Raw genomic sequence first — 22,047 nt, forward strand, 5'->3', positions numbered from 1 at the left:
TATATATATATATATATATCTATATATATATTTATAATTTCATGCACACAGGCTCACATATATGATATGACCATAGTAGTCTCTCGTTGTTGATGGTCTAGCAATTTCTTGCTGAACAACCTACACAAAGGATTAGTTTATAGTAGTCAAATGCCTGTGCTGTGCATTATCCCAGTCTTTCCACCAAAAGAGGAGACAATCTCAAGATTTAAGAATTCTTTAATATTGTCATGCTAATAAAGGAAAGGGCAAGTTTAATGTCTGCAGATAAGAGGACACTCCTCGAGACGGGTTTCTGGTTCAATAGCCATCATCAGCACAATAAATTACGACAATTTATAAATGTTTTCTACTCTGTTTTCTATACACGCCTAGGTCTTTTAGCTGCTTCAGATAAGACAGTCCAATTGTCGTGCTGACAACGGTGATTGACTCAGACGAGAGTGTCTTTGACTGTCTTCTTACTTCCAGAATATAAACTTACCTTTTTCCAGAATGGCATATACATATATCTATGTGTGTGTGTCTGTTTGTCGATGTTTGTCCGCCCACTTATTTCTTTGGTGGCGGAAACTAGGGTTCTTTCTGTCTACCAAATCCATTCACAAGGATTTGGTAAGCCTGAGAGGATATAGCAGAAGACATTCGCCCAAGTTGCCTCGCACTGTGACTGAATGCAGAACCATGTAGTCAAGAAGCAAACTTCTTAACACGCTGCCACGCCTGCGCTTACATATATATCAGGCCATCCCATAAGTTCCGTCCGGATTTTGTATAAAGAAAACAAGTGATGATTTAGAGTGGTTCGACGATTTAGCGTCTATTTTCAGCGTATAGGCATGGTACCCTCAGTGCCCTTAATTATAAATGTATTTTATAATATTATAAATCTCTGTATACATATATACAGAGATTTATAATAGTTTAAAATACAATATATTGCATTTTATACTATTATAAACCTCTCTCTATACGTATACAGAGATTTACAATAGTTTAAGATATAGTTATAATTAAGGGCACTGAGGGTACCATGCCTATACGCTGAAAATAGACGCTAAATTGTCTTACTCGATTATGGCAGAGCTCGTCGGTACTATACCAACGCGCCAAGCGGGAACACGGGGGATCACTCAGCAACATAGAAGTAAAAATATTGTCCACACATAGAACGGACAAATTACGGAAGCTACACACATAATAGAAGATAAACTAACACACACCCACATCACAACCTGATGACAGAATAAGATCCCCAGAAATTAGTAATAATATGAAACTAATAATAATATTAAACTAATACAATAGATAGATAAATAAATGGAATTAAGTAATTAAATACATAAAATATAATAAATTAATACGCAAAAAAGAACAGATAAGTAGATAAAAACAAATAAATAAAACAAATAAAATAAAATGAACGTGAATAAACAGGGGATGCTGATAATGCAAACATAGACACACAGAGGGATATACGCATACGCAAATAAAGACACATACAGCAGGAACAAAAAATGGAAGACCGTTAGGAATGAGAGACACAAAAGAGAAAGATAAAAGATAAAATATACAAATTTAGCCAATGAAAACACACGCACTATTTATTTGGAGTTCTTTTGCTTCAGCTTTATTTCATATTGATTATATTTCGGCCAGAGTTCTTTCGTCGCACTTCTGTGACCTCATGAGTGGTCCTTTGCTTTCTTCACGAATAGTCAAGAGGGAAGGTGAAAGAATATATAAAATACTCTTAAGTACGAAATGGCCCGAATATGAAAAATGAAGACGATGAAGATAGTGCTAATTATTGTTGGGCCCTTGAGGACAGTAATAGAAGACATCAAGAGGAATATAAAGGAAATTGGAATAGAGTGCTGAGTAGAACTGTTACAAAAGTTTTACCTCCTTGGCACGGTCAGAATAATAAGGAAAGTATTAGATATTTGAAAAGAAGAGATAACATGGTATCGTAGACTGCAGGTAGTCAGCCTGCTACGCATGCAAGGTTCCACGAGTTCCAACAAAACCTGAGATACAAAGAATAAAAATAATAATTATGATGATGATAATGATATATATAGCTGCATGCACATATATACATACTTATATATATATATATATATATATATATATATATATATATATATATATATATATATATATGTATGTATGTGTGTGTGTGTGTGTGTGTGTGTGTGTGTGTGTGTGTGTGTGTGTGTTTGTGTGTTATAACTGCTGTCGTGATAGCTGCCAAACAAAAATGAAAGTCATTACACATTCGATCAAAGCCGTTTCAATATATCGCGATTCAGTTCATTGAAATATTTACATACACCAATGAACATTTTAAGTCTAATGCTCCAAGGGCAATTTTGTTCTATTTTAACTGAATGTAATCAGCTAACAACGTCTAAGATATGTTTGTCCTCATTTTAACCACACCGATATCCATTTGAAATAGAAAGAATATCATTTCATATTATTATCCATTCCCGAAGAGTCATCTGCAGTATCTTGTACGATTATCATTAATAAGCTTAATGATATAGCAGAACGATTCATGTAATTCATCGAATTGCCTGGAGCAAGAGCAGAAAACCTTTTTTAGATTTGCCAATGACTTTATGTTACAAGGGAGCAGGCATCAAGTCGGGTGAAATATGTGGTCACAAAGACTGGGAAGTTGATCCAAATGCAATCGGTACACAATGCTGCGCACATAATTTAAATTTGGCTGAATTCATGTGATAAGTACCAGTAGTAAAACCAAAGTATATGTTTGAAATCTGGAATGTTTTTCTCTAATTCTGTACCTCTTCTTCAGTACTAAATGAACAACGTAAAGAACAACGCAGTCAGAGCAAATATTTTGCACCGCGTCTAAAAAGCTGCTTTGTTATAGACGCCCGGGGGAATTCAGTAGTAAAGGAAGTGTTGCAGAATTTCCTTAGAACTAGTAGTTGCTCTGAAATGAATCTGGATGCTGAGTTACAAAACTAATCAGCTTACCGAGGCAAAGTATATAATAGAAACACGCTGTTCTTATGAATTCTTGTTCTTATATTCTGGAGCAAAATGCGAAAGAAGACTTTTAATTTATATAATTACAGAAAAGTAGTCTAATTATATTGATGGCTTCTCGTTTGATTTGGCTCTTGAAAGACGATGTGAAAGATATGTGAAATATCTAGAAATGTACATTGAAACATATTGAAAAAGGAAGTATTTAGATTGTCTCGAAAATGTGATAATATAGAATAGAAACTGCACAGAGAACACAAAACAAAAAGATTCCAGGATGAAATTGCAAAGGCTAAAGGAAATATATGGTGCTTGTAAGAAATATTCAGTTGAATTCTACTGAATGTCCTTAGATTTTATTATAAGTAGTACAGGAAAAATTTTCGTTTAGTTTAAACACGTAACGTTGTTAATTAGTGTTCTAGATGCAAAACATTTTAAATGTGCAGATAATGTGGACAAATGAGTACATTTTAGCAGATGTGTTCTCCAGTATTATTCGCTGTCAAACTGAAATTGTAGAAGCGTTTTGTACATTGAACATCATATACAAAGAAATAACGCGCACTGGCAGTAAAGCAAATACAGGTGACACAAAAATGAACATCAGCAATGTACTGAAATTCATGATCCACCATGGCATTGATTCCATTTGTTTTCGTTTGCCCACACTCTACCATATTTTTCGACCTTACCAATAAATAATGCAGTTTCAGAACGAGCGTTTTATCAGCTAAAAGCCTATGTTTGATAAAATATTTTTGATAATGTTTGATAAAATATTTCCCGGTTGCCTTTGCTCTCTATATAATGAGACTTGATGGTTTCTGAAACGAATTATCTTAAATAGATAACTGCTAAAATAAAGCCAGATGAAGAAGACTGTTGTAGTTCCTCCATATATATTCCCATTGACTTGTTTTGTTTTCATTTTAGGTTTTAAATTAAGTTATGTTTTAAATTAATATTAAAATAATCAAATAACGTTTTTATTTTTAGAAATTTATGAGCTTCACATCAGAATCTGGTTAGACCATTGTCCAGGTTCTTGCTTGTGTGCTTTCAAAATCCCGCTGATATAACAAAATAAGTCACGTTAGGTTGAAATTAGTTCTAAATTAAAATCTGTACATGAGGCAGAGCTCTGTGTCCCCTCTGAATTATCTATATTAGCAACGTATAGCTTAAAATATGCGTGATGGAATTATAAGGTCTAACGATGCTGACTGACTGTTTGCTCTTAGCTTTAGTGATTTAATGCTGAAAGTGGTTCATTGTACAGTGAAACAATAGAAAGGTAAATATAAATGAAAATATAAGACAACAAGCAAAGCATCAGCGTAAACAATGGAATTGAACAGTGAATAACGGTAGCAAAACAATACGATAGCTATGTCTGTCGGTGTTAAACTATTCTGAAAAAAGCTCTTCCAGGATTTTGCTTCGTTTAGTAGTATGAGTAAACGTGATGAAATTGCCATAACGTCCACTATTGCACGCGAAGATCATGGCACTCTGGTCTCTTGGACATATATCGTTGACTTCCTCTAAAACAAGATGAACAAATGCAAACTTTTCTGAGCTCTGTCCCAGAATATAAATGTTAAGGTCATCTTGAAAATGCTCATAAAATTATGAAAATAATTTCTTTTGAGGCATATTCATCTAGCACAACCTCTCCAATAGCATGTTGCCATACATAGAAATTAATTTACAAGGTAAAAAACATATCGGCAGTTGCCCGATTTAAAGTCTATCACTTAGTCTACCAATACTCTTAGTGTTGTCCTTTGTGTTACAAGCAATAAGCTAAGGGATCCCTTTAAAGAACATTTTTCCTTCCTCCAGCTACTCTCGAAGGCACTAAAAAGGATCACCTTACAAAGCTATAAAAGATTGTCTGATGTTTTCCAGAAAGTGTTTTCATTCTGAAGTGGTACCTAAAAAAAGAAACGTAATATCATGTTGCATGAGTTTCAGGCAAATGTACATTAACATTAAAACACGACATTAAGCGTGAATGTGCCACAAACAGAAATATGACTGCGAAAGACTGGAAGAGAGAGAGAGAGAGAGAGAGAGAGAGATAGAGAGAGAGAGAGAGAGAGAGAGAGAGAGAGAGAGAGAGAGAGAGAGAAAGGGAGAGAGATAAAAGAGAGAGAGAATGGAGAGGAGAGAGAATGCGGAGGGAGGGAGAGAGAGAGATAAATTAAAGTAAGTGACAGAGGAAGAAAAACTGAAATGTTGACGCAACACTTAATTACGCTTGCTGTTAATAATAGGTAGAGTGACAATGTTTTAGAAAAGTTCTCAACTCTGTGATGCATAAATGAATGGCTAAATTAAATTTTATAAGCGGCAGAGAAGAGATGAATACATTTCAGTGACTTTAATAATGTATATTATTTCAATCTACACATTAGATTTTTTTGTGATTATTGATCTTGTCATCAATCAAGAGTGATAAGGCTATACGCAAACAATACTTGTCATATAGAAAATAAACGTATGGTCACAAATGGAGAATATACAAATTACTTGTTTTCGGTTTAACTCAGTTGTTTTCAGATACTTTTGGCTTAACCCTTGTATGCACTTGAATGTGAGAGAGAAGAAAACGGAAGTATGAAGGTGGTATAAGAAACAAAGAAACAGGCTGAGTCGCAAACACGGAGAAAGAAATTGACAGAGAAATGAAGAGACAGATTCATCGAATGAAAATGAATAATAAAAGTAGAGAGAAATTTATGTAAGAAAAATAAAGAAGGAGAGAGAGGAAGTGAGTGAGAGAGAGAGAGGAGAAAAAGAAAGTGGGGAGAGAGAGCGCGCGAGTGAGTGAGAGTCTGAAGAAGAAAGAAGGAAAGACAGTTTGATATAATATGTTATCGCGTCTACTGTTTCTAACAGATCGAATGACAAGGACTTTTAGAATTGATCACCACCTTACGCTAACATTAGTTTATAACTTTCTGCCTTTTTCTCAGCTTCTTTCTTGAATTAAACACAAACTCTTGTCTCTGTCAAATTTGTGATATATAAATGAACGTCCGACTCTAATTTTAAAAGTAGTAAAATTACAAAATAAAAATTGAATATACGATTTAGATTGGCCATATTTAGATTGGCCATCGTGATTCACCCAGGATACTATTTTCCAGTTTTCACACGTCATCGTAATAATGCTAGCTCTAGCATAGTTTTGATTGTCAAGGCTAAAACAAACTAAAAAACGATCTGTTGAAGTCATTTATTTACCGAATTACTAAAACTGCAAAATAAATATTATATTTATGATACATTACGCCTTCGTGTTCACTTGACAGAATATAAAATAAATTTAATAAATAATCGGTATTTCTTTAAATTTCTTTCCCCAGGGCAATGGAAAAATAATTTGAAAATATTTCTGGCATATCTTTTGAATATTTTAACTTTAATCTTTGGTTATATTTTTATTAATATTTCTCGTTTTACAATAGCTCCCAATAATATTAATTTACTTAGTAAGTTAATAAGAAATAAAATATACATATAGCATCTTTTAGTATATAAATTGCTGGGCAGTTATTAATCACGCAGAGTGGAAGAACCATTAAAGTTATTACTGAATGTTACGCATTGTTTAGCTACGTCTGTTTTTTTTTTGTCTCGAGATCAAATCTCATCAGTCAATTTATCCTTAAATTTTTGTGCCTTTAAAATATACTATTAATCAAGTACTAGTGCTGATAGTGACAACTCTACAGGTTCAAAGGAAACTGTGGGTTATGGGGTAAATCATTATTGACATTATTATGAGCAAAAAGCTCCTTCTGTTTCTATTCACAAACAGTGAATTAATTATTGCTGCATGGCCAAATAATCGAGCAGTTCCCTTCGTAATTATATGCTTCTAGTTCTCATTGAAGTACACACAATTGTGAGCAATTTTTTCACTTTTATAACGCATTTCAAACTAAAGCATAAAAGGCTAATTACTAGACAAATTGCTAATCAGGTGTTCATTCTCGTCACACTCCGTGTTACCGTAAGTCTGTTTAGACATTACACTAAGAGTAGAAGTGTCCGTGGTATACATAATATCTTACATTTTGATACTGTATATAGATAGGTCCCTTGATTACACAAACAGACTATGTCACATACCCGAAAATAAACTCACATTTATATGTATATAAAAGAATTGCAGAAGACCAAATATTCTGGAATGAAATTTATCATGGTACGTGACAAAACTGGTACCAAAGATTTGTAAACCCTACAAGAGATATCTGATTTATTGGCTTGAAGTGGAGATACAATTAAAAACCGTCTAACAGCCAAAATATCTTACGCCAGGTTTTCTGTTCGGTCAAACAAGATATGTTTCTGATTTCATTGTCCTACCATACATCTACCTTAACTGGAACGACAATTGGTAACACAGCTTGAAGTACGGTAATATTTTCTGCAAACTATGGAACAGTTCTTTAAAGAAATATGTATGTATATCTATATGTATATATATATGTCTATCTAATATCTATGTATATATTTGCCAATTTTAAATTATGATAACGGCACTGAATTCCGACAGATATGCAGCATAATTAAATAATTTGTAAGGAGTAGGAATCCGTTTGAATACAGAACATTACTGGAATAGGTATATATATATATATTGTATGTATATATATATATATATATATATATATATATATATATATATATATATGCGTATATATATATATGTATATATATATGCATATATATGTGTATAAATGTATATGCATGTATGTGTGTATGTATGTGGTCAAAGCTTTTGCAGATGGCATAACTAGAACGTTCCTTACTCTGGATTACCTTACATCGAGAGATAACAATTATATAGTAAAATATAGGACTTCAGTAAACTTGGTTCTGAACAAGTGGCAATGATAACAAGCAGAAACTCCATGATTTTTATAGTTACGGTATGCTTATAAAGTGATATAATCTAAGAATGATTAAAAATTAACTTTGGTTAAAACGTATTAAATCGTTTGAAAGGTCAATATATGAAATTGCATATTGACCAACGAAACGTAAATATGAAATAGGTATGTTTAATAGTTACTTTATAAAATAATAATGTGTTAGAATTTGATTGAAGTCGAATATTACTAAATTTGTTGCTTTTGTTTCTATAGTAATATTTAAACGGTAATTTCTATAGAGGAAAATATAATTAAATAGAAACAAAATACGACTCGACAGTAATTACATTTTATTACCATAGTTAGACTAGATAGTTTATTTTGCTGTTTATTTAAAAAAGACTGATTAAATATTCAATTTTAAGAGAAAGTCGGTGTTTTATAATGCATTTAGAAAAAATATACAAAGGCGTACACACATATTATTACATAAGTGTACAGAAACGGATGGATGAACAGGCACACATAAATACTCAGATAGATAGGGATGGATAGATAAGTGAGAGAGAGAGAGAGAGAGAGAGAGAGAGAGAGAGAGAGAGAGAGAGAGAGAGAGAGAGAGAGAGAGAGAGAGAAAGAAAGAGAGAGAGGGAGAGAGAAAGAAAGAGAGAGAGGGCGAGAGAAAGAAAGAGAGAGACGGGTGTACAAACACATCCTGGAGTTGTCTTTGAAAACACTATTTAGTCTTTAAGAATATTAAACTTTTATCCATCTCAAGAAGTAAAAATATCAGTACTCCATCATCAGAATATCGAAGAAAACAAAAAAAATTACGGGAGTATTTCTGGTCTCTCAGATGGCTCTGACTCCATTTCATTTGGCACAGCTGTTCCATATTTTAACAGTAATGTCTAACTATAATATTTTAATGTTGATATATCTGAATGTTACGGACACTGCTGGGTGGGGTTTGATAAAAACTTTTGACACTAGCACAAAGTGTATCAATTGAGAAGACTCTCTCTCTCTCTCTCTCTCTCTCTCTCTCTCTCTCTCTCTCTCTCTCACACACACCCAAATTTAGATTCAGGTCGATAGCTGGAGAACAAAATGAAAATACGTCCTCTGCTATATTCGATCTACGAATATCAGATATAACTATGAGCTGCAACATTTTATGTTCATGAGCCTACCATTCAGCGTTTTGCACATTCAGCATTATTAACGATTGGCTGATGTTCCTTTCCTTTCCTTCCATTTTACTGATTTTGTTCCATAGAATATACTCAGTGAAATGCAGACCATCATGTGACCAATTATCGATAAGATACATGTTCAGCAGTATGTAGTAATGTCCAAGAGAAAATGAAATGCTTAAGAATACTATCAGTGCGACCATTGCAACATATGCTGGTTTTACTGAGTCCACCTATGCTCTGAACCAGCAGATCTATGATCAACGGCTTTCAAGCCATATCAGTATTTTTAATTAATTAGAGAGTATGTAAGGGTTTTATTTCTACCCGTTCGACCGCTTACATAGAAACTCACTTGTAAAACTAAAGACATTTTTAAAGAGAGTGCATTATAGATATAAAGCCAGTGAATATAGCAATTCATATTCCAGAAACATACATTCTGTATATGCCGTAACTCACAATTTTAACAACCGAAGAGATCCACAAAGAAATAGCTTGCGTGGTAAGCATAGCGAGTTAGAGATATCGACTGAATTTCCCTACAGTTACACAATACTAGTTTAAGAAACATCGATCAGTTTAGAAAATGCAAACTCTGACATACAGAAACACGCTATGTTGATGGGTAGAGGACTTTCAATCTGCTGAAACAGAGATGGCTGACCTTGAGCCAAACAATTACCCCAGCAGCAGCAATAACAGGAAGAAGTTATAGAGTATACCATAGTAAGAAGCTTGCTTCCCAACCACATGGTTCTGGATTCAGTTCCACTACGCAGCACCTTGGGCAAGTGTCTTCTACTATAGCCTCGGGCCGATCAAAGCCTTGTGAGTGGATTTGGTAGACGGAAACTGAAAGAAACCTGTCACACACACACACACACACATATATATATGTATATATTTGTGTGTTTGTGTCTGTGTTTTTTCCTCCACCATCGCTTGACAACCGATCTTGTTTTGTTTACGTCCCCGTAAATTAGCAGTTTGGCAAAAGAGCCCGATAGGACAAGTACCAGGCTTTACAAAGAATAAGTCCAGGGGTCGATTTCTTCGACTAAAAGGCGGTGCTCCAGTAGGGCCACAGCCATATTGACTGAAACAAATAAAAGAATAAAAGAATATATATATATATATATATATATATATATATATATATAGAGAGAGAGAGAGAGAGAGAGAAAGAGAGAGAGAGAGAGGGAAAGATAGATAAATTTGTTGGGTGTATGTATGTATGCATGTGTGAGTATGTAATCCAGTCGCAAATCGTGTTCTATCCAAGTTATATTCTTCACACCGATAATAGTGATGTTTAATAGTGAACGTTTCTTTCTTATATTAAAATATACTAATTTTGTGCTCTGCCAGAAAAAAACTCAATATTTAGCTGCATAACATGAAATTATGAACATTTTAAAGAATTCTTTTGAGTTTCTGTAGTTGAGATCATATTTCTTGACGTTTTAGTAACTATCATGATGCGCAAAATAAGATGAACTTGGATCTCTTTTCGGAGGTTGATTACCTTTAAATTTTGCATAGAATTCCAAACTCAAAAATGTAATCAGTTCGTTTCTTCACTTGGACACTCGAAGATTTATGTTTGGAACCGAATCATGAGTTAGGTTGCAGACGTCGTAGTTCTTGGAGAACATATTCGCGGAGAAATGTTAGGAAATTGGATGTGAAGTATAATGGAAATGACAAAGAATGGGCAATGTTTAGCGATGTGTATACTGCTTTTTTCAAGAGTAGAAACCGTCATAGTTTTCATAGAAAGTTAGAGGAATAATTGTATTGAAGTGCATATATAGTTGTAGAAGGAAAGTGAGTGCAGATTTGACAACCAGTCAGAACAATCACGTTTTTTGATGATTTTGTTTGTAGCAACTCTCCCGTCTTGTAATGCGTGACCAGGTCTCTGTGAGAGAGCCTCTTACCTTCAAAAAAGCTTAGAAATGATCAGAGATGACTTTCTGGGCACGGAGAGAATGCGAATGCCTTTGAGACGAAGATTTAGTTATGTTACATTTGAGAAGGAAGGGGTCACTAAAAGGAGTCACACCAGATATTGAGAGGCTACAAAAATCACTTTGAAGTCGTTGACTGTGGAATTTAACATAAAATACGCGAAACAGGAAAATATTCATTAGTAATATAAAATGCTAAGGATTTTATTGTTTTCATATTAAGAGTTTTGATCAGAATTCCGAACTACAATTTGAACACCGACAAACAAACCTTTATTTTCCAAAGGTCATTTAATTTTTTTATTCATGCAAGGTGAATATTCACGAAATTATCAAGTGGAACGGGACAGTTTTATAACTAATGACCTTTTCACCTGATACTACAGCTAAAAACAGACTAAATATTTGATACTAGAATATAAAATGATAACACTCTTGACGTTCACGTCTGCTAATTAAACATTAGGGAAAAGTAGAGAGGAAAGGGGCAGTTCCAGTTGACAAAAGAGGCAAAAGGTTAGGTAAATGAGAAATTATATTCTATGTTAGCAGCTCTTGTATGTTTGAGTATGCGTGCGCATAATACATATATGCATGTATTTCTATGCGTGTGTGTGTGTGTGTGTGTGTGAGAGAGAGAGAGAGGGAGAGAGAGAGAGAGAGAGAGAGAGAGAGAGAGAGAGAACTTGGATGTGTGTTTCTATTTGCTTCACTGCAATTGATTGTGTGCAAATAGGCGATAATATCTCTCGCCCTCCTTTATTTCTTCTTTAACTCAAACTCTTTCACTCTCTCTCTCTCTCTCTCTCTCTCTCTCTCTCTCTCTCTGCACACACACATACACACATACCTACCTATCTACCTGCATATTTCATATATATATATATATATATACATGCACACATACACATACTCGCGCACACACATATATGCTTACTTTTCTACTCTAGGCGCACGGCCCGAAATTTTTGGGGATGGGGCCAGTCGATTAAATCGAATCGAGTATGAAACTGGTACTTAATTTATTAACCCCGAAAGGATGAAAGGCAAAGTCGACCTTGGTGGAATTTGAACTCAGAACACAAAGACAGACGAAATACCGCTAAGCATTTCGCCCGGCGTCCTAACGCTTCTGCCAGCTCACTGTCTACACACACACATATATATATATATTGAAAGAGAGAAAAAATGAGTGAGAGAAAATGAGAGTGCGTCGAGTATTTGTGAGTAAGCTAGGGCGACCTATGAAAGGAAGAAGCTTAAGTAGTCTTACGCAGCATGAACAAAATTTTTTAATTTCTCTTTCAAACATATCAACAGTATCAACATGTTAGATTCCAGATTGTCATAGAGAATAAAGAACATAGTAACTCGGAGCTTGGAAACTGCCAGCTTCCTGAACTTATTTGGGCTATTCATGTTGAGGGGCGTTTAGTAACTATCACCGGGCTCTGAACATAAGTATGAGGCATGTAGAAGAGATGTGTAATATATGACCAAGATAAATTACAATTATCCGTGAACAGGCTTAACCCAGACGGCTGTAGACACTTAGTAGGTGTCCGGACTCCTGTTGATACATCAAATGGGGTCCGAACAAAAATCTTCCCAGGACAAAACCCACTCTGGTCTTTGTGAATGAGTAAAAGACCATGGAAGAATTTCTGAATAGCATAGGGCACAACATCAGGTTGTAATAAAATGATCTTTAAACGAACCTCAACATTTAATGACGTTTTCAATTTTGTGTTTGTTTAAAGATGGCGGACTGGCAGAAACGTTGGCACGCCGGGCGAGATGCTTATCGGTATTTCGTCTACCGTTAGGTTCAGAGTTCAAATTCCGCCCAGGTCGACTTTGCCTTTCAGCCTTTCTGGGTCGATAAATTATGTACCAGTTACGCACTGGGGTCGATGTAATCGACTGGCCCCCTCACACCAAATTTCGGGCCTTGTGCCTCGAGTAGAAAAGAATTTTGTGTTTGAATTTTTCAAAGATATGGTATGATGTACTTTTTATTATGTTAATTTTTGTGATAGGTTTGTCATATAATTAATGCAATATTTTACATCCCAAAGGCGGCGAGCTGGCAGAAACGTTAGCACGCCAAGCCAAATGCGTAGGGGTATTTCGTCTGCCGTTATGTTCTGAATTCAAATTCCGCAGAGGTCGACTTTGCCTTTTATCCTTTCGGGGTCGATAAATTAAGTACCAGTTACGCACTGGGGTCGATGTAATCGACTTAATCCTTATCCTTGTTTGTCCCCTCTATGTTTAGCCCCTTGTGGGCAATAAAGAAATAAGAAACATTAGCACGCTGGGCGAAATGCTTAGCAGTATTTCGTCTGTCCTTATGTTCTGAGCTCAAATTCCGCCGAGGTTGCATTTGCCTTTCATCTTTTTGGGATCGATAAATTAAGTACCGAAATTTCGGGCCTTCTGCCTAGGAAAGAAAAGAATATTTTACATCTCAGAGATGTGTTCATAAACTACAAATAATAAAAGTAAAATTATGATTAAAACGTTCTTGTTCGTTTTGTTGTAGGAGTGCGATTTGTTCTCAAGGTCTTTTTCTAGGGAATTTTGTCCTAGTGAGGTTTTGTCCTACACTCGCGTCATTAACATCTTCAACGAAACTATGAATGTTATTCGCCAGCCATCTCAAATTTGTAAAGTTGCAGAAAGATATTGGATAGAAAACTTGCGTAATATAAAGTGGGGAGTTCATGACATGTAACATTTGGAAGGGTAGCGAATATAATAATCCCAACTTCATATACCAGTGTTCACTTGATTTGAACTCCGCTTCTGAGATGTCATCGACCCGGGAAACTATAGTCACCCCGTCCATGTTGTCATGATCTCGCTGGTTGCTACTCTTGTCATGTTTCACGTTGTCAGTGAGCAGGGGCCAATCGATCCTGACATACAGTCGTTACTGTGGAAGGTAGGTGAGGGATGGGGGTTGTTCAGTGTAACTAGATCGATTTTTGTTTATTCCTGTCAGTTGTCTCGATTTCGCAGGTTTATCTATCTGCCGGCTTATCTATCTATCTATCTATCTATCTATCTATCTATCTATCTATCTATCTATCTATCTATCTACAAATCGCTCCCTTTATGTATAGTTACATCAACCCCATATATGTACATGTGTGTGTGTGTGCGTGTATGTGTGTGTGTGTGTGTGCGTGTGTGCGTGTGTGTGTGTATGTGTTTGTGTATGTATGTATATATACTATGATGACTGGAATTTCAAGTTTCGCCTGTCAGCGTTTTCAGTCTGTGGAAGAAACATAGCCTCATCATGTATTTATAAAAAGCAGGAAAATTTATACAATAAGTGGGAGTGTAAAATGGGTTTTATTTTTAATAAAGGAATACAAATTTTATAAGATACCACAGTGCTTAAAAGTCAAGAAGCAAATTAAGCGAATAAATCAGTCGAAAGAATTGGTAAAGGGGATGTGTAGGACGTGAGTGGAGAATGTACAATAACAAACAAAAGGGTTGAGAATGTTTATTAGATGGAGGTTGCGAAAAGGTTGTTTAAATTAATATGGCAGGTATAATTGCTACGTTACTTTTTACGTTAAAGAGATCACACAGGGAAGTTATTATCAATAACTTGCATAATAGATTCCTTCAAGTTTCCTTCATTAATTTTCCATTTTTAGTGCTACAAGGTACTGAGAACAATAGTTCAGCAAGTTCAAGGTATCTTGTAAATGAACTGACTTTTAGGATGTTTTACTTAGCTTTCGTAAAAAATTTTAGAGAAGGAAAATATTTAATTTTCTATGGTCTCAATGGAAAAATGCATTACTTACACTAAATTTCAAAATCATTAATAGCGTGCGGGTTGGGTAACATTACCACAACCAAATAAATATGGGATTAGGGCTAATGGATTAAATGTAAAAAGTGTAGAGAAAGTGAATCAGACGAGCTTATGGAAACCATGGCTAGGCGCAGACGTTGCAGTGTGGTAAGAAACTTGCTTCCCAACCACATGGTTTCGGGTACAGTCCCACTGCGTTGTTCCTTCGGTAAGTGTCTTCTACTATAGCCTCGGGTGAGTGGATTTGATAGATGGAAACTGAAAGAAGCTCATCATATATATATATATATATATATATATATATATATATATATATATATATATATATATATATATATATATATGTGTGTGTGTGTGTGTGTGTGTGTGTGTGTGTGTGCGTGTGTGTGTGTGTGTATGTATATATATGTGTGTGTATATCTATGTGCGTATGTCTTTGTGTCTGTGTTTGTCCCTCCATCACCGCTTGATAACCGGTGTTGTTATGTTCATGCCGTCGTAACTTAGCGGTTCGGCAAAAGAACCCTGATAGAATAAGTACCAGGCTTAAAAAATAAGTCCTGGGGTCGATCTGTTCGACTAAAACGCTTGAAGGTGTTGCTCCGCATGGCTGCAGTTAAATGACTGAAATACGTAAAAGAATAGATTATAGATATTACGTTTTTTATAATCTTTTTGAATAAAAGTAAAGATAAACAAGTATATTTTACTTGTTACCTTTTACTTGTTTTAAACTACGGCCCTTGAAAGGTTTAATCAAAGAAATCGACCCCAGTACTTTTTTGTTATAAGCCTGGTACTTATTCCAACGTCCTCTTTTGCCAAACCGCTAAGTTACAAGGTCGTAAACAAACCAGCACTTGTTGCCAAGCAGTGGTTGGTGACAAGCAGAAACACACGCCTGCATAGATATGTGTGAGTGTGTGAGTGTGCGTGAATGAGTGAGTGTGTGTGCATGTGTGTGTGTGTGTGCGTGTATACGATGGGCTTCTTTCAGTTTCTCTGTACCAAATCCACATACAAGTCTTAAACTGACAGTTAAAGGTGCTTCGCAGTGGGACTGAAACAGGAACCATGTGGTTGGAAAGCAGACACACGCATATACACACACACGCATACACACACACATACACATACATACACAAGCATATACACACACGCATACACACACACATACACACACATACACACGCATACGCACATGCATATACACGCGCGCGCACACACACACACATGCGTATCAAGCAGAGGTATTGCATGAAGTTTTTCCAAAAGCTTGTTGATAAACGAGCGCAAACCATTCAGAAGATTCAGCGGAGCTTTGGCGATGATGCCATGGGCAAAACTCACATCAGGGAGTGGCACAACCGGTTCAAACATGGCTGCAACTCAGGGGAGGACGAAGCATCCTCAGGCAGGCAGGCAGGCTATCCACAAACCGAAACGAAGAGCCGAATGAGAAACCGAATAAGTATGGAAGACGTCGTGCAACAATCCAATAAATTGCTCACGAAGTGAGAATAAACACAGGATCAGTGCATCTATTTTAACGGAGGATTTTACCAACGTGGCATTAGTTTTGGCCGGAAAGATAATGTCGGATGCTTTATGAATGCACCTCGTATATATATGCAGATGTATGTATGTATGTATGTATGTATGTATGTATGTATGTATGTATGTATGTATGTATGTATGTATGTATTCACACAAAATACCCCTCCCCTACACATAAGTAACCATTTATTTATTTTGCATAATTGAGTATATACTTCTTCCAGATGTTATTTGTTTTGATGTCAGATAAACACTGATCTTACTGTTTTATGATCAAATACTGCGCACCTATGACATATAATCTGTTTTGTCAATCATAATATATCTAGCTGCACGCTATCTTGTCAGGTGCTGTGAGAGACAGATTTGCCTCTATCTTGTAGCTGGTTTACAATATGAGAACTCCGACTTATGGATGAAGTAAACTTGTTGAAATTTTGATTAACCTTGGGATTTTACAATTCTAAAATAAAATAAAATAGAATTCTTTATCAGGAACATAAAAACTGAACGTTGGATATTTAACTAACGTGATATCCAACTTTAGTTGGATATTATTCTTAGTGTGTGGGATGCGTATAGTAATAGCATATGTTGCATTTGTATTTATATAGTCTTGTTTTTAAATAAGGTCCAAGAGGGTAAAGAGGAGAAATACGACTGAGAGTAAAACATAGCAAGGCAGATAAATAGATAGCTAGACAGATAGATAGTGAGGAAGAAACAGGAGAGAAAAAGAGAGATGAATGAATCCTCAAGAGTTGTTAATTTGCAGCTTCAGGACCGACGTAATACACACAAGAAACAGCTGAAAAAGCTCTCGTGGGCTTAATTTCGTTGAAGAGTACGTGTACACACGTACACACACGCAAACACTCACACTCACACACACACACACACACACGAACACATACACACACACACTCTCTGTATATATATATATATATACCCCCACCCCACACAATGAGTGTGTCTAGTGTATACTGTATTTCTGTGTGCGTGTAGGAATGATATTTCTATGAAATCAGGAAAAAACATAACAAAATCCAAAAGTATAAAGAAGAAACATGAAGCAACGTAGAGTAAATTGAATTGTTTGACATTTTCTGTGGATTATTGAATGGACACTTCTTCCTCTTCAATAATTCCTCACCTTTATTAAATTATGATATTTAATGATCACTCCTTCGAAGAAAGAAAAAGTGGAAACACTTGATACAAAAAATATTACCATATACCAAACATATACACATAGGTTCTCAAACACGCAAATACGTATTGGTTTACACGCTATGCGCGCACGCACCCATATTTATTCAAACATGCGCGCGCGCACTCATATGTACATGCATATATATATATATATATATATATATATATATATATATATATATACACGCACACACATGTATGTGTGTAAATATATAAATACGCATAAATATACGTACATAAGAGTATATATATATATATATATATATATATATATATATATATATATATATATATATATATATTTATAATACTATATATATATATATATATATATATATATATATATAATATGTATGTGTATATACATACATAATTACAAACAAGCATATAATAAAAATGCGTGCATACATACACATGTGAGTGTATATGTGTATGTGTGTGTATGCGTGTAAGTATAACTATGTGTAATCTTCTAAGGATGTAGAATATAATGCTCATGTGTATTTGCGGATGAATTATATATATGATTGCATGCGTACTCGTGAGTGAACACGCTCAACCGACTGTTAAAGAAATTACAGCTTTGAAGTTAATAGTATTATATCATACTGTTTGTAGGATCAAGAGACAAAACATATAATCAAATTGTCCATACATAATGTAATGATTCAAATATGAATTTATATATAAATGCATTCTCTCACATACAACACACCACCACAAACATACGTATGACTATATTTGCATATATATATGCACACATACAAACATTATATTATATAGATATTTGCATACATGTATGCTTTTATGGGTATATGTAGAAATATATTATGTGTGTGTATATATGCGTATAATATATATATATATATGCATATATAGTTATGTATGTGCACACATAAATATACATGTATACGTGCATGTATATATATATATGTGTGTATATATACATGCATATAAGTATATATATATATGCGTATGTATATATATATATATATATATATATATATATAAATATATATATGTATATATATATACATATATCTATACATATACATATATACATACATACATGCATATATATGTATATATATATATATATACACACAGGCTTACACTCGCAATCACACACACATACATTCATTTTCCTTAATGATTAAAAGTTGGTGCATTTTGTAACTAAATAACATTATGCATATGGTACAAGTATTATCAAATTATTTTGTGCCTTAATGAGACAAAAGGTTTAAACATAAGAAAACCAAAATATTGTAATAAATGTATAAAAATGATATAAATATTTTAACCCGATAGAGAATGCTACAAGAAAAAAATAGATTCCCTTTGTGTAGAAACGATAACTTACGTTTCATTTGGAGTCTGAAAGGCTGAATAGATGATATATTAGCTTTAACAATTAATATGTTGTGTTTTTGTTGAACGTCACTAATCTGCGCTGAGTCATTGGTCATGGGAATTAATAAAATTTGCTTTAGTTTATCCACTTGGAAATTAGATAAATATTTGACTAAAATTTTCGGTTTCTTACTGAAGTTGTTCTATTGAAAATAACGAACTGTCCATTGGTTCAAAATAGCAGTTCTGTTAAAGACAGAATTATCTTCCTCAAAAGATTCTCTTTAAAAGTTCCAATCAGAGGTGCCTATTATTATGACAAATACAAGACCATATGTGTAGATACATACATACACACATGCATGCTTACATATATGCATATATATATATATATATATATATATATATATATATATATATATATATATATATATATATATATATACAAATACATACATACACACACACACACATATTTCATAATAACTGGACTATGCTCCGCATGACTTAAAGTTTCGACAGTGCGTACGACACATCCCTCTCATCAAATGGATGACCTAACTTCTGATAAAAGGACCGACCCTACTCACCCACAAAATTTTAAGTCAGTAGTAACTGTGTCGAAATTGTTATTAAAATCATACGTAACTCACCAAATGTGCTGAGTGTTAATCTCTCACACCACTTTGTGTATATGTATGCGCTTGAATATTTGTTAAAAATGGAAACAAGTATTACTTTAATGCCATTTTGTAGTAAATATACAACCCTCATTATAAATACGTATTCATTTTCACTAATTATTCCTGCATTAACTTTTTAGCAATTATTTCCATTTATATATGACTATGAAATTACATTGGTTAATAGTTTTATCATGATTTCCTGAAAGCTTTTTGAACAATGATATCCTAATCACAAATTCATGTAAATATTGTTTCTGGTTTCATTTCAACCATGAAATTGTTCAAATCGTTATGTAATTCCTCGAGTTAAAGCTGGGGTGGACGATAGCCATTTCACTCAGTATTATATCACAGCTGACTTCATCGTGTATAAATGAGTATTATATTGGAAGTACCACACAAAGAAAATATTAAAGGCCTTAGATAACATTTCTCCTGCTTGTATGTTTTTCCCTTCACAGTATGTATATTTAAACTTCAATATTTTAAATAACTTTAATATTTTCCACAAACTATACTATTTCAGCTTATGTCCGTTGAGAATCTTAACTTTTCAAACTTATTTTGTTCTTAAGTTGCTGCTTAGTCAAAGACAGAAACATGAATTTCATAGGTTTGTACATATAATATTGAAGTCTCGAATGAATTGTGTAATCTTTGTTTCTTGCTAACTTTGTACGCACACAATGCTGAGGTTGTATGTATTTGTGAATGTGCGTTTTGTGTGAATGTGTGCTGCGTGTACATGCATATATTTCTCTGTGATTGTTGACGACTGTATTTTCCCGAGTAAGTGTGCTTTATTGCGTTTTCTCGGCTTTCAAGCAAATTGTAGTTATAAAATAAAAGAATTACTCACCAGAAATACCTTCATAACGCCACCATGCTGACCAGGCCGATGACGGGGAGCCATCTGAAGGGAAGATAAAAAGATACATAAATGCATGTGCATACGTACATACATACATATATTATTAATATTTAGCAGAAGCAACAGAGTGGCTCAAAGGCCGAGAGTTTCATACATCAGCACTAACTAAACTACTTAGGGACCGAGGTGATGCAAATGTATACATCGGTGATAATAGTATTTCCTTGGATAGTTCTGAAACAGATCATAAAAATTACGATGTCACGTGTATAGTTTATATTTTCCAAATAGTTTGTCCGTTATGCTGTTCGATAAGTAAATGCATAAACAAACAAGGAAAATGTGTGCGTACTCACATAAATGAGAGTGCCGGTGTATATAAATACAGAATATATATAGGCAACCATATATGCATATATATTTTCACGCTCGTAAATGCATGATCATGGATTCACATACAGTACGACAGAAGTAAAATGTATTCATTTACCAAATTTTTAGCTGTTTTTTGCGTTGCTTACGACATTCTGTGTGTCACATCCCCACAAGGTTGGATAGTCTGCATTTAGGGATTATAAAGCATTAATTCGAACCAGCCGTGGGGCACACGATATGGACAGTCGACATGCAAGAAATAACAACTTAATTGTTTCCAAAACACACCCTACCGTCTTGACAATTGAAATGACACAAAAAATAATATAGAAGTTTTAGAGCTTCATAAAGGACGGAATTATGTTGGTTGGAAAGTTTTTGATCATAGAACTACTCGATCAGAGTCAACATTGGGTAATAAAGAGGAAACAAAATACTCAGTAGCTTCTGATTAATATCAAACCAGTGATACCCTGTATACGGAAAGAAACTGCTTCTTAAGAGCGGATGCCTGCATTTTTATGACTATGTTTAGCAGATACATAATATTTGGGTGTTATGGTCTGATGATGAAATTTAATATATAAAATATGAATATTTTCCTTTTATGGATTATTTGAGGAGGTAAGCCCCACTCAAAGTTAATGCTAGTGCTCCGAAAATAGGAGTGGAACTGGGATAAATGCATCATAATACATGGAATCACTTAAAATTCTTGAAACCATTGATCTGGCTAAATAGCTTGCAATGCAACACATTGGATTCTGTTAAAGCCATCTAAAGGCCAGGTGGCGGCGTGAAGCCGGGAGCTGAATTAATAAATAACTAAAGAAAAAGCTCTTATGTATAGTGATGAAGAGCATTGCATTAGAACTGCCATTTTGTATATAATCGAAGTTAAGGGATACTATGGGTATAATTTTAAGCTAAATTAAGTATATTTGTGAATATATATCGATATCGGCATACAGTGAAAAGGAAGGATAGTAGGTACAATATATTTCAGCATATTACATTTGAAGAATTATAAAATATTTTACACTTGTTCAAACATACGTCATTAC

At 34.4% G+C, this 22,047-nt stretch overlaps 1 protein-coding gene across 3 annotated transcripts in view; it reads right to left on the reverse strand.

Moving 5' to 3' along the window:
* LOC106870474 (carbonic anhydrase-related protein 10) overlaps positions 1–22,047 on the reverse strand; it is a 588,026-nt gene that overhangs the window by 270,920 nt on the left and 295,059 nt on the right. For all 3 annotated transcript variants that reach the window (XM_089347963.1, XM_089347964.1, XM_014916580.3), the window contains exon 2: positions 20,597–20,650. In XM_089347963.1, coding sequence (XP_089204089.1) covers positions 20,597–20,650 — 54 coding nt within the window. The remainder of the gene's footprint in view (positions 1–20,596; positions 20,651–22,047) is intronic.

Source organism: Octopus bimaculoides, chromosome 2 (assembly GCF_046866305.1).
Source record: "Octopus bimaculoides isolate indiv1 chromosome 2, ASM4686630v1, whole genome shotgun sequence".
Classification (NCBI taxonomy): Eukaryota; Metazoa; Mollusca; class Cephalopoda; order Octopoda; family Octopodidae; genus Octopus; species Octopus bimaculoides.